General features: G+C 38.6%; 1 protein-coding gene across 1 annotated transcript in view; it reads right to left on the bottom strand.

Annotated features, from left to right (window-relative positions):
- AKAP6 (A-kinase anchoring protein 6) overlaps positions 1-20,366 on the bottom strand; it is a 288,951-nt gene that overhangs the window by 157,274 nt on the left and 111,311 nt on the right. Inside the window, exon 6 of the mRNA XM_066188405.1 lies at positions 18,310-20,094. Within this exon, the coding sequence (XP_066044502.1) occupies positions 18,310-20,094 (1,785 nt within the window). The remainder of the gene's footprint in view (positions 1-18,309; positions 20,095-20,366) is intronic.

The raw sequence follows: 20,366 nt of genomic DNA, 5'->3' as shown, positions 1-20,366 counted from the left end.
GGGAGCGCCGCGCGCCCGCCCGCGCGCCGTGCCTGGGCCCACAGCGCCTCCTGCCGGCGCCGGGGCAGCACCGCGGGGACAGCGCCGCCGCGACACCCGCGCCAGCACACCAAGGGAGGGACACCCCTGCGCCCCGCCGGGACACAAATTACAGACGGTCCGGTTTCAGCTGCTAGAGAGCGTGCGAAATACAAAATTATTTGTATCGCAAATTGTACGTGAGATTACATCTCAGCAATGCGGGTCCCACTTCATTCGCCCTGCATTGGTGATCAAAACAATGCCCCCGGGTTTTCTTTTTCACAGCGGTGGCCAGGATTCCATCCCCATGTATTTGAATAGCCTGATGCCAGTGGGAAAGGAAGGAGCCGCCTTTATCAGGCAGCGGCCAGCTCCGCGGCTCCCCCCTGCCCGGCCGGGAGCAGCTCCGGCTCGGCAACGGAATCCCGTGCGAGGATCCCCGAGCGCAGCGGCTCGGCAGCCACGGGCCCGGCCGGACGCTGAGCGGCGCCGGCTCGCCTCTGCCCCGTTGCCAAGGCGCCTTTACCTGGAGGCCCTGAGGCTGAGGCCAGCGCTCGCCGCCGGCTGGAGCCGCGCCCTAGCACGAACCACCCCGCCCGGCGGGCCCGGCTGGGCTGGGCAGTCAAAGGCACGAACAAACGCCGCCTGCTCTCCCAGCCTCAGGGAAGAAGGGGTATCGGTGGTCCATGTAGCTCTGTCACAGCTGTAGATCCGGATCTTTAATCCCCTTAAGGCTCATAACAGAGTGAAAGCCCAAAACATAACTTATCCCTGACTGAAGGGCCACTGGCCGTCCGCAGACTGACCACCACGGAGCCGTTTCTGTGTAATCAAGATGGCCTAGTTACTTAGAGTACAATTAATGACATACATGTCGTCAGGGTCACAAACAGCATTAGAATAGTTCCTCTTCTTACCATCTCAAATGTTTCCCAGGATATACATTTTAAATAAAAGGCAAAGACAAAACCAGTTCTAAAAAATAATGCGGATAACATTGTCTTACAATACAGAAAATCTATTGTGACACTCTCACAAAGATGCTTTTAAAAACAGATTACAAGATAAATTATACTAAACCAAAGGATAGGCAATCCTGAATTTGCAATCCTAAATCCCAAACCAGGAATATTCAGTGGAAGAAATAAATTCATAGGATGACAAACTTTAACCAATACAGAAGATTTTTTTTCTCTTCATTTAATAAGGTATTTGTGAAAACACTTTCCATCCCTTTCTAGACACTTCTTCCCTTTCTGCCTTTTTAAATTGAGATTATGTTTTTCTTTCTCTAGATATTTTTTCTTCATCATTTTTAAGATGGGAAAAAGTTTCAACAGGTAAAAACTTCACTGAAGGTATGCTTAAGGGTCTGATTCACACAGCATCACACTACAATGTAAATACTGACAAATCTACCCAGCTTGTACTTTGGTAGAAATTAACAGGAAATTAAAATATTGTATTTTCCATCAAAACTTATTGGAAGTTGAAAATTCATAGCTGGCTACATTGAATCTGAAAATTACTGCACAATTCCTCAGACAGAATAGAAGGGAACAGAACAGAAAAAAAGATACACCAATAATCCAGTCTCTGCCTTTAGACCAGCTGGTTCAGTTTTGCAAATATTAGAGTTTTGCACTGTCTGAGCAAGTTAGACAAAAACTTGCGCTCCTACAGCATAAAGTTATTCTTAGTCTACACTGCTTAGTAGAGAAACAAATGTTTCTGGTTGTTATTGGATGATTTGTAGCTGCTTCTGTAGTAAAGTTTGCAGATAATGATAAAGCCATACCCTACATGGGAAATTTTTAAACGTTGACCTTTAAAACCTTGAGCTTTCCATTTTGTTTCATGACAATTTTACAGATTCTCCAAGGGGGAAGAAGAAAGTTCTGATCACACACCACTGAAAAAAATCTAAAGCAAAAATGGCTTCATTTGAAATCTGGCACATACAAAGTTGGGTTTTTTGTGGTCTAATTCTATTTTCTCTGGATGGGTAAGAATGAAAAAGACGGACAAGTCTAAGTATTTGGGGGAAGCTTAACTCAGTGTGTCTGCTTAATTATCTTATAAAATGAAAATATACTTAATTCAATTGTTCTGCACAATTAAGGAATTAATTAATTAACTGAAGTATTAAATATAAATTTGATGGGATTTGACAAAATATCTTGAGACTTCCTTATTAATGACCAGAGCACTCAAATTTTTTGAACCACAAGAATGAGAATTCACTTGCTGAGTCATGCAAAGGCATGCTCAGAGGCCAAAGGCATGCATGGATATTGGGCTGAGGATGGATGTGCCTGGAAATGTGCCTCCTACCCTTGTCCTGTTAAACATAAGGGCATAGAGAAGATACAGAAGCCCCACCTGCTGCACAGGGCTGCAGGGCTCTCTACACCCAGTACAGCTGCACAAAGGATCTTGGCTTTGGCAGCCTGGTTTCGTCTGGCATGTGGGATAACAGAGCAGGAGTGCAGCTGCCGTGCTGTACCGCCAGTGCAAGAAACCCTGGAGCATGAGGGCGAGGTCTACAGAGGTGGACAGATGAACAAGTCTCACATGCAATTTGTTACAGTTAATAGGACTCTGTGTGTGTTCTATCCCAAATGTACATCATAAAAATTGAATACTATTAATGAACACAGAAATAGGTAGTCTCTGGCAACCAAGCAGTTTCTGCCTGACTCCATCCCTTGCACCTGTTTGATGGATTATGTTTAGATATTCCTCCCTAATCAGGAGGACTGTTCAGCACACCTCACTGCTCACTACCTGCACCCCACTACTGCCTCTTGGCAGTAGTGACCAGGATTTCCTCACTCCATGTATTTCTCCAACTTCCACAGTCCCCTCCTATGCTTCCCCATAGAATTTCAGAAGCTCACCCCAACTCTGGCCAAAGACCATCCATGCTCTTTTAGAAATATATCTCCATTAACTTTCCACTTCCTAGCTTGCAGTAACACACCCAGAAATGACGTTAATGCCGTCAAATGAGTTAATCAAATAAGTTTTGGTATTTGCTGGTCATAGCTACGCTCCTGGAGTCGGTGGCACAGCCACTGCTCATGGTTTAAAAGGACAAAGTAGAGCCCAAGAGAAATATTATGGACTGCCTGCAAAATAATAACTTGACCTAACTATAAAACTTCTGATAACAACTAGAAAGCTAGTGATAACTACGTAAGTTTTTATGAGATTACAGAAAGGCTCCAGCCCTTGACGATATCTTTGCATATTCTCATGCTTGTCAGGGGTGTTGCTCAGACATCTTCTCATTGGGTTGCAATTTTCTGAGCAGCACACAACTAAGACCTCCCAGAAAAGCTTTGCTATCACAGTCGTGAAAAAAATTAGTTGGCTGTTAAATGAGTCACTTAAAACTACGCACAAATGCCTCTCAGCTAGGTTAACACCACTTCTTGCACTAGAAATTTTAAAGTTTCCTAACTTCATTTCAGTGATTTAATTTTACTTTTCCATTACAGATTCTCTTTCTTTTTTTTTTTTTTTTAAGATAGGAAAGTAAACAGTTCTAGTGTTCAATAATTTTAGCACTTCAAATGATCTCGTTTAGACTTTGAAGTTCAGCTTTCATTAATTGAATGGAGTGGGAAAAGAGGAAGTTTCTATCTCAGCTGCAGCTATCACAAGTCTAGCTTTTATTAGACCACATTTAGCATGGAAGTAAACCAAAGCCCAGTTCTGTAGTTTTGAGCTTTAGTCCAAAAGCACATTTAGGGTTACCAAAAAAAGATAATGTAGAAATATGCAACTTTTTTCTTATTGTTGTTACACTAAAATCAGCAGTATTTTAGATGGCTGTAGTAGATTTTTGATATGGGATTCCTTTAGATGGGGAATTTTCGATATACGCACTCAAGGAAATGCATATACTGAAATGAATATTGCCAAAACTATGCCATAAAACAGAGGAAGCAACTGCATCAAACTAGCATCATTATGAAAAGTTTTATGCCACACATCCTAGATCAAATTTTGGGTTTCAATTTTAAGGGAAAAATCCCAGATTTATTGTGCCTACATGGCATGAGTAACAAATTTATTTCAATACTTTTTGGCTTGTAATTTCAAGCTATGCAATTTTAACACTACTCAATTTATTAGTGTTACATTTTCATTTTTCATGTATGCTGGCTTATACTGAAGACACTTTTGGTCATTGCATTTCTAAAAGTACAAAGCCCTTCTAATGACCTAAAATACTATTAAAATCAGAATAAAAGCAACACTCCAAACCATTAAATGCAAACATACTAAAATTATCTGCCATGAAAGCTGAGTGCGATGGTGGAAGGTCTACTCTATTCCACAAGCCTCAGTGTGGAAGCACCAGACAACAGTGTTAAATCACTACCCCAGACCTTTTTTCTTTCTACCTTTGCTTTTATTACACAAAGGGAGTTCTCTTCTTAAAAGAATTGGTTATGAGGCTGTGTGCTTAAAAATGAATGCCCAATTTTGTTGCAAGAAGACAGTGTTGTAAAGTTTGTTCCCAATTTACAAAAAGACTGAGCTCACAGAGGTGTCTGTATACCAGGATGGGCTGGCTCTTAGGGCACTTCTATCACAGAATACATTAAGAAAACCCTTTGTCTAACCACAAAAGGACTTGCATATTAGTCTCAGGAGGAACACATTCCTGCCCATGGACTTTATTTTCAAAAGGATAAAAGTGTACTTTCTTCACAGGCAAAGGTAAGTCAAAGAAATCCAGGTACTCAGGAGGATGAGGCTGCAACAAACTGCCACGGTCAATTTAATTGGAGGTAGAGCCAGAAGCAACAATAAAACCATTAGCAATACAGATGTTGGGGATCCCCAAGGAACCAAGATGCCACAATGGAAAATATTCTTTGTGTGATATTGTCAAGATTCTATGACAGGCAGTGACCTCACAGAAACATAAAACTGACCAAACGCATCAGTAGGATGGAAATACTTAACATGCAGACCAGCAATCCACAAGCAATTCAGAAATAGAACATGGAGGCTTTCTCCCAAAGAAGTACCACATTTACTCAATAACCCCAGTTTGTGAGAATGTGTGTCTTAAATGCTCCCTTCAAACAGGGTAAGGATCAAATATTTTTCTTAATGGACATCCATGCAAAGGCATAACAACTTCTACTATGAACTGTCCAGTTAAGCGTTTCAAAGACTGTTAAATTATACAAATCTTTCATGAGTGCCCCCTCTAGGCTTTGTGCCCAACTACCACACACAGAAATTGTGCTTAAATGCATTTTCCCTAATGGGCATCTATTGAATAGGCCATGAATTATATGGTTATGGAACTTTCTGTTCCATAACCACAGGACAGTCATTGGCTCATTACTTTCCCTGGGTTTAGAGTCCAAGCTATTTTTCCATACTGTATTCTGGCTAGAGCAGGAATATAAAAAAAAAATTTTTAATTTCTCAGTTTCCTAAAGCTTTCTAGATAAAAGAGCCAGAATCATAAAGGTAGCATTTGCTTTAAAAGCATGAAAGGTGAAGAGAAACATGTGAAGTGTTACGTTTTAATCCATTATAAACAGCTATATTTGATGACAGTGCATCCAATTGTGCAATAGAAAGTTCACTGCCCCATTGTGACTGTAGGCTTTGTTTCTGCTTTTGGGCAAAAAGCAGGTTATGGTAACCTGAATATTAAAAATCATTCTTTAATATATCTCTGTTGATACTTAAACTTTTCCATGATGCTACAAACATAATTCTTTCTTTAACCTATGCCTTGTCTTACCTTTGGCTCAAGGTGAAGATCTACTTTCTCTTTAAAAGTACTATCACAAAGCCTTCAGTGCTGTTTGAACCTTTTAAGATCTAAAAGAGGGATACTCTCAGTACCAGCAGATTCACTGTGGAGCAAAGACAAATATGGGAAAACTAAGCCAATGCTTCCTGAGAGCCCTGTTCTAATTCTTAGATTAGCAGAGAATCTTCCAACACCACTGGTAACATTTCCCCCAGCCTTTTGAAGGATCAGTGAACACCCAGAACCACAGAAACAAAATCCATGGGCTGGAAGAACAGTGCTGGGGAGAAGCATGTAGCCATGAGGCCAAGAGAGCTGTGCATAGGAATGCAATACAGCAGCTTAGAAAAAGCCAGTATCATTGTGACTTTGTATGGGTTGAAGAGCAGGGGAGACTGGCAGAGAGAAGGAAGAAGACAGACAAGAACATCTGATTCTTCCATCGTTCAAAGAATCCTCTGGTATGAATTGAACAGCAGTATGGGCTGGTTGTAAACCTTCAGAGATGCCATCTGCTCTGATGGCAATGGCTGCTGGCCTCTCATGCTGACATGGCCATACATCCCACCTGAGATGTATTGGTAACAGGAACAGAGCCAGACAAAGTTTTAGGCCTTCTGCATTCATTCTGGTGAGGATTGTGGTCACGCTGAGAAAATATGGGTGCTGTACCTCAAAAGCAGTGTGACACTCAAAGCACTCCCGGGGACTGAGTAAATAAATGAGCACAACCTTGTTGGTATGGAAAAATCTTACATGTGTATTCGCATGCTGGATGACAGACAGTAATTTTGCTTATCTGCCTCCTAAGTTATCATGCCCACTACTTTGAATTCCAGTTATTTCCAAAGTGGGGCACTGGGCATGAGCCCTGTGGTGGAGGCAGTGCGTGCCTCCTGCCATCGCTGCTGAGCCACTGGGAAGAGCGGGAGGGACACCGACCAAAACACATCTCTGTACACAGACAAGCTTCAGCCCCACTGGCTTATGCAGGCACACAGGGATTGGCTAAAGAAGCAAACACTTTTCGCTGTTCAAATCAGCACTGCCTTTTATCAGAAAAACTCTACAGTAGGGATCTGTATTAAAATGTTTCCAGCATTCAATTCATTCATCATTCTGAGTCTGGGTGAAATGTTGGGGTTGATCAGAAAAAGGCTCCTGAGGAAACAATACTGAAACTATAGAGTGAATAGCATAAGCAGCAGAAAGGAGAAACCTGAGTTGAAGGACACCAAGAGCCCTGAAAATGAGACAGAAACAGAATGAACACACTATAAGGAAATGGGGCATATGCAGGGAGGAAAATGGAGGAGGAGGAAATATAAGAAAAAGAAAAGATAGTTATTTATAGTTAGTTATAAAAAAAGAAAGTGTGACTTTTTTATGCCTTTGGCAATAAAACAGGCAGGCAGAAGCTCTAAGAGTTAAAAGTCAGAAGTCATGATATTGAGTGACCTGAGTAATAAACAAACTTCTGAAGGATCATACAAATCTGGTCTTTGAAGTTCATCATATTACTAGGATTGACATATAGTTTCTGAAAATATATTTATTTACAAGGAGCGATGTCTTTTATTGGTCATGTCTCACAGAAACTCTCCCTGCACTTAAAATAACTTCTTTCTGAGTCATTTCTTTTCTACATAAAATTCAGGTCTAAGCAGAAGCTAGGAAACGAAGAAAGATGCCCAAAGCATCTAATAAAGGATAAGTTTTTTCTTATGTATAACAGCATTAAATATACTGAAGTAAAACCTTTTTAGCTGATACTTTTTATGTGACCCTAAGTCAAAGACTTACTGTATCTAGAGATCAGCTAAAACATGTGAATGTTTTTATGTCATATATTCTTGTTTCACTCAGTAAACCAGGGAGCAAGAATGTATTTTGTAGCCAAGGATGTATCAGGAAAAGGACAAGAACAGCAAATAAATCTGCCTGAGCCATAAAAAAATATGCCAGTTCCCTGAAAGGGGGACTTCAGGTCTGCAGCAGCTGGAAGGAATGTCTGGATTCTGAAGGGACCATGAGCACAGCACAGGAGAGGGGCCTGTCTTTGGTAAAAATGCCAGACACCAAAATAAGATGCTATGTAATATATAAAGGATAGTGGCACAAAGCTGTAGTAAATTCACATCTACTTCACAGTCCCAAATTAGTTTTTTGGTTTTTGGGGGTTTTTTGTGCACTCTAAACTAGAATAGAAAATGTAAAGCTAGTTTAGGACCTCTACTTCAAAAGTATAAATTTATTTATTCTACAGGTAAACCTAGAATCAAGTCTCCTGATAAGCACTGGTCCCTTTCTTTCAATTTGAAATGTCTGTTATTCAGCAACCTTGATCCAAACTCTAAGGATAATGGAAGATCTGTCTAATTAAGATCTTAAGTTTCAGCAAATTTAGGACTTAGTCTGAAGCGCTTTGTCTAAAAGTGTTGCCAATATGCCAGTGTAACTATGGATGTTGAAGCAACTTACGGTGATGTAAAGGTACTTGGAAGTACTGCATTTCCTCTTCATGTAATTATTTTAAACTTTGTGTTGACAACTTAATTTATTTTCAGATTTTTTACAGCTAATGTATGTACTGATTATGAGATGAACTTCATCGAAAAGACAAACTAATCTCTATTTACAGCTTTTTCCATATTACATCCTTTATGTAATAGATTAATATAAAGCTTTATTCTGCTCTGAAAAATAGGCAGTTATGGATGATCGTCATTTCTTGGTTTGCATACCCTGAGAGTGTGAGGGCTTTGGAGAGCGGACTGGGGGTGGAACGCCCTTGTGCAGCTGCTATTTCCAGCTGATGGTCAGCTGCTACCTTGCACATGCGTTGGGCACTGGAGAACACTCAATTTGCACCATGCTGGCACCTCCCCTAACTGGTCCAAATATTTCTTTTCTCTTGGATCTCACGGTTGCTAGAAATTAACCTCATTCCCCAAAAATTTAGTTCCTTGAAAGGTACACATTGTAGTCACACACCATGTTGCGCCTGTAGCCTGAAGTCTGAGTGGAATGATGTCAATTAAACATTACATTGTGAAGTTCCAAAAATGCTATGTTTTCCCAAACAAAAAATAAATAATAATTTCATTATTAAAACAATGAAATTGGTCAGATTTTACACCCTTACACCATAGCACAAAATTAATTCCATGGGATTTTCAGTGCTTTTCGAATAAAAGTTAAGTTTATTTTTTTTACATAATTTTTAATAAGTTATCCAGTAAGTGACAGATAAAGAAAGAAAGCCACTATTTTCTTGACCGGATGGTCGCAAACACTGTTTATTTAGATAATACTACTCTAGTTCTCTATTTCAACATTAAATTTGTTGGGATAAAATACATAGCAAAAAAATCTTGGAGACTACAATAGAGAAAAAATTATATTAACAAGGAGGAATTTTTCCAGCTTATAATTTATTTATTTATTCTACGAATTTCCAACAATCGCGTTTGTAAAGTTGTGGGGGGCTCATTCATTTGAGAAGGAAATAAAATCGCTGTAAAACAAGTGCAGTAACCAGTTGTGGCCTCAAGAGGGCAATATATCACTACATCTGAAAAGTTTTCGAAAACGAATGAAAAAATCCCTTTTTACTAAAATAGAACAGATGCTGTTTGCTTGCGGGCAAGTGCTAAATATATTGAACTCTGCTGTATCACTGACATGACCTAAGATATCATGACCACCATTTCTTCTCAAAATCAGAACGTTTAATTCAGCATTTCCTATTTTTCAAGGCTAATTGGTTAGAAGAGGTTAAGTCTGTCACCTCACAAGAGATATTGTAATTCTTTGACCCATGAACTTGTTTTGCCGTTAAGATATCTGAATTTTAAAAAAGGGAAGTGGTGATTGCCACTCTTTGCTAAATACAGCAACAGTAAGGAGAGATTAAGATTCACCACCTCTTCTCTTTACTCCATTATTATTCCTCTAGTTTCCTCATTTAGCCTCCTGTTATGCTCTCGGTTCCTGTTCACCTGCGGTCTCCAAAGAAATCCTGTCACTATTAGTTCCTCCATTAACTTCTTTTCATTTGCTTCCTAATTCATCAACTTCCCATTTTAGATAGCTTCTTTTTTTAGTGGTCTCTAGGGGGGCCTTCTTCTACACTCTCTTTAGACCCTTATTCTGACCATTTTTTATCCCCAGCTTTGGACATATTTACAGAACAAAATTAAAAAACAATCTCAGAGCTTGTTTCCTTTTGTCTTCTCTATTTTTAATTTCAGAATCTGTTCTGGTTTTAACACATTCACTTTTTTTCCCCTGGTTTTCTCTACCTCAACCAAGCTGCGAGAGATTTGCACTGCAATACATGACCCATGACCTTGGGCTTACGTGAGACATTTTTAGTCTAGCTGCTATAGTTCTCTTGCAGCTAATGGTGCAATAGATGGTTACCCTGGGTGTCTTTAGTCATATATAGCTCAGTGAGGAAACATTCATGTAGTCACATGCCGGCATCAGCAGACAAAAAGCACTTAGCAATATTAAGTTACCGTGACTTGAACATCTACACTGTCTATTACCAAAAATCTGTCTGCTTGGTGGTTCTCCCAGTTTAGCCTGGAGAGACTCCAAACACTGACCAAAGGAAACAAGAAGTAAATCTGGCTCTCACTTGGGAAAACCTTACTTGACCTGAATGTAAGTCAATGATCAAATAAAGTCTTTATTAAAAATTTAGGAAAATTCAGATGCAACTTCAGTTTGATACCAGAAGAATACCTCAGCTGTTTGTGAGGTTTAACATCTCTGCTCCAAAACCTGAAGCAAAGACAAGAAAATGATTTTTTTTTCCCTTTTGCTTACTTTCAAAATAAATAAAGAAAAACTGCATAAGCAGACAGACAGTCTGAAACAAGCCTCTGAGAGACAGTTTCCTGACCATATTAACCACAAATTATATTCACTCTGATGCCTAATGATGACAACTATGATTTGAGAGTCAGCAATGATTTAATGGTTCTTTCCTGGTCATAAGATACTGGAAAGGATGAAGGAAAGAAAACTAGTTGCTGTCAAAATATATAAAGACACACAAGAAGAAATGGATATGAAGAGGTTTTGAGAAGTTATGCAATTATCTTATATAAGTGGATTTGATCTTTCCTCTCAGGTTAATCCTCTCAAGACCCTTGCTCATTTGTCTTGCTCTGACTCATCTCTAGCATGTACACATTTTAAGCCAATGTGATGTGTTAACACTAGATAGACTGGAATTTGATTTAGGTGAAAGTTAGTAGCAATGTATTATTTAAAAATTTAAATATTTAGAATAGAGCATAGTGATTTTGGTACACTGTATCTTTCTGGAATATCCTGTACTTCCTCACAGAAGATACATAAAACATGAGCAGCCCAGAGACTAAGTATATTATGTAACAGAACAGCTAGACCTTAAAACATTGTGAAAAGCATATCCCTATGAATGTAAAAGGCAGTGAGCATTTTCTCTCACTCCTTTGTATTTAACATTTTTAAGGGAATATTAGTAACCATAATTTCAAATGTTATAGTTTTCTGTTTAATAATAGAGTCACTGCAAGGAGCCCTTAAAATCAATACAGTAAGTAATTAACAGGACAGATGTGAAGTTATCTCAAACTCTTCAAAATGAACCAACCTCCTCCCCAGCACCAGCACCTATAAGACAGCAGTTACAGATGATTCAATCCTAAATAAGAAAAGATCCTCCTTAAACAACGACACTCACACTAAAGTAAATTCCCAACAGCAATTAGACTCTGTCTTTTGAAAGCTTCCAAACCTACTTCAGTGGTTTCTGAGTCTTTCCCTGCCTTCATGAGAAAACTAATGCACCAAACAATCACAGACAACAAAGCATCTCCGCACTGATAGAAACAAGTATATCATAAGATCACTTTGAAGTCACCAGTGATTCCTTGTCCAAATTAGAGCTGTGTGCCTGTTGAATCTGAGCCTCTGTTGGCTATCCAGGTAAGTCACCTGGCACCCACTGCTCACCTTCCTGCCTATCCTTGGCTACAGTGAGAGCAAAAAGTCAACCTCTTGCAGTCTCACTCTTCCATCTCTCCACCTTCAGCTCTTTCACACCCTTTAGCCTAATTGCAGAGATCCAGAGATCCTCAACCAATACCTACAAAGTTTCCAGTTCACCAATAAATAATGTGGATGGCTCTGATTCTAGCTTGTGGCTATGCTGTGGTACAGATGACTAAGACATGACTCTAGGTCATAAAGCCAATGGTCACATAAAGCTGATCTGAGTGACTGCATAAGAATGGAAATGAAGGGCTCACAAACATTTATGCAAAAGCAACTGCTTCTTGGTTCATCTAAGCTGTTCATAGCCATCCCTGTGGTATCTATGGACAGAAAAGGACAGAATTATGAGACTTTTTGCAGCCAAAGGTCTCATATCAGATGTGGCCAAACATTGGATGTAGGCATGTCCCCTACCACCAGTTCTAAATGCTAGTGAAGACATACTCAAAGCAATGCCACTAAAATGATTTGGGAGCAGATTTCTTTCTATTTCTTTCCGTCCCTCTCTCTTCTCCTCCCTTCCCTTCCCCCCACCACAAATTATTTGGAATGACTTGCCAAATCCTGAATGCAAAAAATCCCTGATCTAAAACTACTCACCACCAAATCATTCTGAGGTCTTTACATGGGAAATTCAAAACATTCTGAACAAGCATATGCTTCACAGTAGATGTGTTTCATTAAGGAACCATAATTCCTGCAGTCAGTTGTAGATTTAAAAATGCAGAATTCACACAGCTTAGATGGAAGCTGCCACTTTTTTTTGGAAAAAATGCTGGTTTCAAACTCGCTCAAACTATTTCTGGTAAAGCAAATGCCAAAGGAAAGTGAATGTACTTGGAGGAGCTGTTTAAAATTCAAGCAAACTGTTAGGAACTAAGTGTTTTGGAGGAACAGAGGGCTCACTGTATTTCAATATCTTCTAGTAAAGCTCTATTTGTCTGCTTAAAAGTGAGAGTTCCATATGTACACTACATTATTGCTTGATAATGGTTTGACCAGCTTGAAAGCTGAGGGATGGGCTTTTGAAGCAGGGGAGCATCATCAGGCTCAAAACAGCAAAGCACAAAATGTCTCTCAGTACAAAATGTGAAGTGACATTTTCAATTATGCTGCACCAAGCAGCAAGACTGCTGAGAAAACTGCAGAGCTGCCAAGGAATTTCTGGATCTGATACCTCTTTCACGTACTGTTTTTTATATACTGGTCATCAACCAAAACAAGCATTTCAATCTAAATTGTATGAAGCAGTGTAAGATTCAGAAGTGAACAGATCTTGGCAAGCACGCTATCTGTTAGGAAAACTATGAAATCCATTTATTTTAAAAAAAGCAAATATTAGAAGGTCTAAGTTATTGAAAGCAAAAGATATAAGGGGAGCACTACAACATTTTAAAAATCCTTTATCTGGTAATTCAAAAAAGCCCTGTCTGTGTCATTGATTATTTTGGCCTTTTTTCCTCCTGTTCTGAATTTACTGATTTCAGTTCCATGTTTTTCTTTGTCACCAAGCTTCATCAGAGTTATCAGTTCCTGTTAGTTTTTTCCTACCTTGGCCCCACAGCTCAAACTGCATTTGACCTCTGTGCAAGCTTTTCCCTCTAACGACGAAAATTACCTCCAAACACAAGTAAACTTCCCCTAAAGCAATCCAGCTTCTACCTTAGCTATACTGGTGTGTTTTCAGTCCACTCTGTCTGGAAGCAACTCTGTCCCTTTTCAATCTACACAAATTATTTCCTCTTTGTGTCAGCTCTCCAACTATTTTCTAACAAACTGGCTCTCTACTACTCAAATGGACTTCAGCCACATCTTCAACACAAACTTCTTCTACCAAGTCCATTAAGCACATACAGAAGTCTACCATTTAGTTACTTTTTGTGACTATTCTCTAAAAATGCAAATCTTTCCCACCCCAACAGACCAGCTATTCATCCCAGTAACAAGTTTAAATATGATTTTGCTGTCTCCTCTACAGGCTGTACTGGTCCTTAGTTCCTCCTTAACAGGGAAGCCATTCCCATTACTCCAATTTAAAACAGAGGTCTTAGATCTCTGCTCTCCTGGAGCATCCTGGGTTCAGCTGGGATAAATGGTTATAGAAGGGTGAGGGGTTCCCTGCCTGGGTCCTGGTAGGCAGTAAAATTTTTATCCATCTCTTTGCTCTAGGATCCCTGGGGCATTCTGTAACTGACAGCTGAAAAACTCGTAGAGCAGCATTATTTTATCTCCTTATCACATCAAGAAGGTGAGTAGTCAAGACTGACTGGGCTATGCAGACAAAGTATAGAGCCAGTGGAGTTCAGGACAAGTTGATGAAATGGGATGAACTGAAAATATGGGATCAATAGATATCAAATTGCTTCTTGCAGAGGAAATTCAGCTGCCTCTTGCAGAAATGGAGCCTGTGAACAACAATAACACATCAGCAATTTGCTCCATACAATTAACCCTGAGGCCTACAAAACAGATACATCTTCACTTAAATGAAGTGGCTTGCAAATGGTTACATTTGTAACCTTTTAAATAGTGCTCTTAAAAAACAAGTAGATGGAATTATCGATGACCACATATTGGCACCACAGTGGCACAATATCAGTATAGTCAATCTAGTATCAATTTCTGAAGAAAGAGATAAAACTGCCTGAACAAGGTTACCGTATTGTTATTATATTTTATTCACATAAAATAATTGAAAATAAATTGCCATTAGTTCAGTCCAAAATCATTTTTTGCTCCAAATTTTTCAGTTTGCACATAAAAATGGGGGGAAATCCCAGTTATTAATATGGTTTTAATTTATGGTTTCTCACAGAAAGCAAACCTTGAAGCATTCTGAAACAGATACTCTGAAATCCTAGTGTTACATATGAGGAGTGGCAATCAGCCAAATTCTTATAGCAAAGAACTCTATTGGTGTTATCTATGAAAATGCTGCTATTAACATCTGTTCCCCTTTTAGCTAGTGTAACAGAAACTGTAGAGCTTGATCTGCATTCTAAAAATTCTTTTGGGGCAGTTCCTAAAAGCTGAACTAAAACAATGACAGGAACTTTCAGAATTTGCCATCACTCATTTTCACATTAAACTCCAAAAATTAATTTCTGAAACATAAAAGAAAGAGCCACATAAATTGTTTTGCACCCCAGGATGAAGGTGCCCATTACTAAGGGTACAAGCAACTTGTGCCAAAGGGTTACCTGCAGTGCAAGACAAAATATGACAACTATATGCAATAGTGCAATTGTGCACTATTTATTGCAAAGCAGGAAAAGTGACCACATGTAACAGCAAATGGGGCAGCCCAGCGGAGAGACAGTAGGATCTGTAGACAGACAGGAATATTAACAGCATGATAATGCCCATGCAAGGACATCAACATAATTTGCAAGTATGAAAAACAACAATTTATCAGTTTCTGCCCATGACTATAATTTCTATCACTAAGAAATTATCAAGTTTTTCAATAAATGCTTTAGTGTATTTTCAACAAATTGCTTTCTATGAAGATATTGCCAGATTTATACTAATTCAAAATTATTCCCATAATAATCATAATAAAATACCAAAGTTTCCTTGTTTTTCCTATTACCTAGCTAAAATATTACTTTCAATGATTTTGAGGCTGCCAGTTGTTTCTAAGTTGTCGTAATACCAAAATGAAAGACCAAGTTACTTTAGTTTTTTACAATTTTAATAAATAAAATGCATCACGCTAGATTTGCAGCAGTGCAACTGGATTACTAATGGGAATACAAATGATTCTTCTGTCCTTAAAATGACGTTCACCTTTCAGATCTGACTTCTTCAGCACAAAACTGCTGCTAACAAAAGCAGTATTGAATTATTGCTAAGACATTTATTTGTGAAATTAGGAAACTCATTTTGAGTGGGATACATCTTCTTAGATAATAGAATCATCACAAGAGCCAATTTACAATAACTGAAAGGAGCAATGACATATTTTTGATTATTGTCTTAGGGAATTATGAAGCGGGAGATTTAGTAAAAGAAAGAATTTAACTGTGATACAGGTATGGTGTTTTTACTTAGACTCCTGTTTGTTCACAATATTTCATAGCATCACATAAGGGAGGAGTTTTCTCTTTTCTTATTAAAGTGTCTATTTTCAAATTAAAGTGTCGCAGCAAGGCATCATATTGTCACTGAGGCAGGATTTACCTTGGTTAGAGTTTTTTTTAAAGTGGTTTTTAACTAGTCTTACAAGCAGAAGATTTAATAACTAGCAACAATAGAAAAACTTGAGTAAATAAGCAACTTGGGGAAAACTTATAGTTCTTTAAAATAGTATAATTTTTCTTAAGTATTTCAAAAATTTTCACCTGATTATTCACTATTCAGGAAGCACATTTAGTGAAATATGAAACTTACTATGAGCTGCTTTTAAGTTGGTGGAATACTGAGCTCTCTCTTCCTAGCAGTCCTCTTTGCATCTGCTCTTCTTTCTGTTCAAAGCCCTTCTTTTACTATGACCCAAACATACTTCATAGGATTATTTTCAAACTCCACATTAACATTTTCCAAACATTTATCACAACCAGAAACACTGAGAAACTGTAGAAAGTGCAGTGTCAGCAGCAGTCAAGTTCCTCAAACACAAGAGCAGCAGCTGGAGTCGCTAGCTAGAAGGGTTTACTCTGACCATAGAACAGCTAGCTACTTTTAATTGGTCTCACAAGCTCAATCCACTCTCCAGAGGAGGTGAGAGAAGGATGGAGAGGAAGAGGGTGTTTACAGCTGCAGCCAGTTGTCACAGCTGATTCTTAGTCTTCCATTCTGGTAGGAATGAACAGCAGCTGCAAGGAATCACACAAAGACCCTCAAAAGAGAATTACCTCTTTAAAAAGTTTGATAAAAATAACTATGATGATTTGAGAGTATGATACAAGAAGCTTCTCTGTCACCTGTTTCTTGCCAAAAGGAAGTCAGCATCTAGTGGAAGGCACTGGTGCCTAAATACTCGACAACTCCATTCTTAAACAGGCTCTTGCAGTGTCATTTGAAGGACAGCATCTTATGGTATTCACAGTTTTGCTGGGCTGTGTTGCTTTCACAGAATGAAGGGCTCTGTATCTGTCAGCTTCAGCTGGGCTAATTTTCAACACTACACAGACTCAACGACAGAAACAATTTGCACTTACTAAGACAGTTCTTTCCTCAAAGTGTGGAAGATGAGCCTCGCCCATGAAGACAGAGGGAGCAGTTTGCGTCATTAAGTACTGCCCTTTAGAACTGACAGCTGTTGCACCCTCATTTGTCTAAGAAGAAATTTCTCTTTCTGTATTTTCTACCCCGACTTTATATTAAAATATCTCTAGCTCAACTATTTCCCTATTACTCAATACTTCCCATGCCTTCAAAATTACAGAAATTGTGCTTGGTAAGAAGGACTTTCTGGCCATATAAAACTAGTCTGTTTTTCTCAGCTCATGCATGACCTGATAACACAGAAGATACTGCAGATATCAGATTTACCATTTAGATGCCAACATCATCATTTAATGCATGTATTATGAATTTTAAAGCATTTTGAAATCTAATAGAGATGGAGCTTTCTTTTCTGAAAATTTAAATGCCATTGAGGATGGACATGAAATGTTCTGAGGTGAAGAGCTCTCTGCAATGGCCAGGAAGACAAATGCATCAGAAAACTGAAACAAACATTTACTGTGATTGTAATCTAAGAATTATTAGTGAGATAGCTAGGTCTTTATTTGATTATTTATTCAGATTCACCTCCCTTTCCAAAGTTTATCTTTTATCTCAAAAAGACTTCTCAGTGAAGTCTCATCTCATCTGAAGTTTAATGGAATAGTATATAATGATTGCTCTAGCATATCGCAGTAATACATTGCTATTATTTAAGAAGGATTATTTAAATCAATGAAAAAAAAGTGATGCTTCCACCAACACAGGAGGGAAAATAATCACTGGAAGGGAAGAGGACTAATTAAAAAGAAATGTTGCTATTATATTTAATTTGACAGGAATCAAGATTCCTATTCTGGGACTAAAGCAAATCTTTTAAATGAATAAAATAGGCAGACGATATCAAGTATCACTTCAGTCAAATACCGCAAAGATCCCTGATTCTCTAATGTTTATTTTGCCCTTCCAAAAATAACTTGTCGTACCCAATCCTGGCAAAGAGAAGTGCTGTTGGTGAAATAATGTTTTACCAAGCTTAACGGCATTGATGTCAGTAAAATAATATAGGCAAATTCTGTATAGTTAAAGTTAACTTTAGTCCATTATAATTACAATTATTGTTGCTCTTCTCTACTTCCAGCAGTCACTAGATGAGATAATTTTCAGCATTAGAAGAAAACAATAAAGCAACCTTATCCCTGCCAGCAGTTCCATCTCCACATACAGGCTTCTCAAGAACACAGCAAAAGAATACAGTATTATTGTCTTACCTCAATTTTTTCCCATATGGTTTCATAATTCTCTTGATGTTGTATATCTTGCATCAGTTGATGAATTAAAGTTGATTTATTTGAAGGAGAAATCTCATTCCCAGTGGGCTGAGTGGCAGCAGTCCTTTCTGACTTTTCTTCAATGTATTTTTTAATGCAAGATACAGGCATACAAAGATCTTCATCAGAGAGAATATCACTGAGAGGCCCAGATTCAATACTGTCACCTAAGGAGGATACTATATCACTTGAAGAACTTGGTGAAATTCTGCCCCTTTTTTTGTGCCTTTTTGCCTGGTATGTCGGATACATTTCTGAATCTGAGTTCATTTCTGACAGCTCCCAGTCATCAATGTTTTGAATGGTTTCCCTTCTGGGCTTTTGGGGCAGCAGCTTTGTCAAATTTTCTAGTTTTAAAGCTAATGCTTCAGTCTGTTTGAGATGTGAAGGAAGTGCTAAATATTCATCAGACCCATACCACACCTCACTGTTGTCCTTACTGGTTTTTTGGGTATAGTGTGGTGTTGAGGATAAGCTTTTATTTTTCTTTCTTCTCAGTAGAAGAGGGGATGAGTTGGAAATCTCAGAACCAGCTGAAGAAGCACTCTTTTGGCTATGTGTTGGTGAACTGAAGGGCTCAGTTTTACCTTGTGATTGCCCATTTGGATCTCTCTGGTTACAAGAATCTGACGACGCAGAAGAATCTGTTTCTGTCTCCTCCAAAGACTTAGAGCCATGAGAAGTAATTCCATTCTGTAAAGAACACTCTCTTTTTTTGACTTGGGTTGATGGAGCTGTTTTACACATACTTCCAGGTGTTCTCTCAGTTTTCACTTTCTCTGGAGAATCATGAGACTTCTTGTGCTTTGATTTTTCTTTACAGGTATAGAAAGTAGACTTTCCTAGAATTATGGGACTGTCTTTAAAGTGATTATTTATTGTATACTCGAGATTTTTATCACTTATTGTATTTAAGCAATCGTATGACTGACTAACTGCAGATGGGCTGTTAGTATAGGGCAGCTGTAAAGCTAGGCAAAGCTTGGACCTGTCTGGTGGATCTAGCAAGGAGGGTGTGCTTCTACTCATTTCATTTTTAACTATTTGAGAGATTTGCCTTTTTAAATCATTGACTTCCACATAATCTTTAAACACATCCTCTTTCAGAAATAAACCCCTTTTTGGCAATGTAGGCTGTGTAGGAGAGTCTTCATTATAGTTAAAGCAGTCTCTTATGGGCCTCTTAGGTGTTGAATTTTCACAGTGAGAGTGTTTGATATTTTCACCAGTGTGCTGTGGAAGATTGCACTCTGGATTCTTTGATATGGAAACTACTTTGCTGTCAGTCGGTAAAACACCATTTTCAGACAAAGATCCTTTAGAAAGAGAGGAATTTCCAGAAGGAGATGCTAGTGAGACATCATGTGATGCTTTCTTGTCTTTGCTTTCTTCTCCATCTTCTGCTGAAAGAGGTACATTTTCTTTCTCCTTCAATGCTTCATTACACTGGGAAGCAATGGAATCTGTTGCTACTGCAAGTAAACCCACACTTCTGATAAGTCCTGGAAATTCCTTATCCATCTCACTGTAGTTCCAGGATTCGAATGATTTTGCTTTCCCTTGACTGGAGGTCATATCATCCAGAGTACCAAGCAAATCCTCACTAGGGCTGTAATCAGATAGTTCAAATGCAGTAATACCACAATCCAGGGACAAGTAATTTTGAGAACATTTGATGGTTAACTGTCCAGAATCATCAATTTCAGTTAAAGAGTCAAGACGATCCTGAAATACACAAAAAAAAAAAAAAGGTACTTTTTTGGAATATTAATTTTCATATACAGAACACACGAAGTAATGAAACAAAAAAATTCCTGTGTTTCACTGCCTAACATCTAGAGCAGGATTCATCACCAACCGGCCTCTTTTTGCAGTACCCTGTAGATAAGCTAACCCTTCTGAAGTATTTGGGAACTGAAAACGGCAGTAAGCTGAAAAATGCTTCATTTCAGTCTGGTAAAGGAAGTTACCTAAAAGCAGCAACTCACTTTTGTACT

The sequence above is a fragment of the Chamaea fasciata genome, unplaced genomic scaffold (assembly GCF_029207755.1).
Source record: "Chamaea fasciata isolate MVZ Bird 193981 ecotype frontalis unplaced genomic scaffold, bChaFas1.0.hap1 SCAF_7, whole genome shotgun sequence".
Classification (NCBI taxonomy): Eukaryota; Metazoa; Chordata; class Aves; order Passeriformes; family Sylviidae; genus Chamaea; species Chamaea fasciata.
The sequence above is the reverse complement of the archived record's forward strand: the minus strand, read 5'-3'. Positions and strand labels throughout refer to the sequence as shown.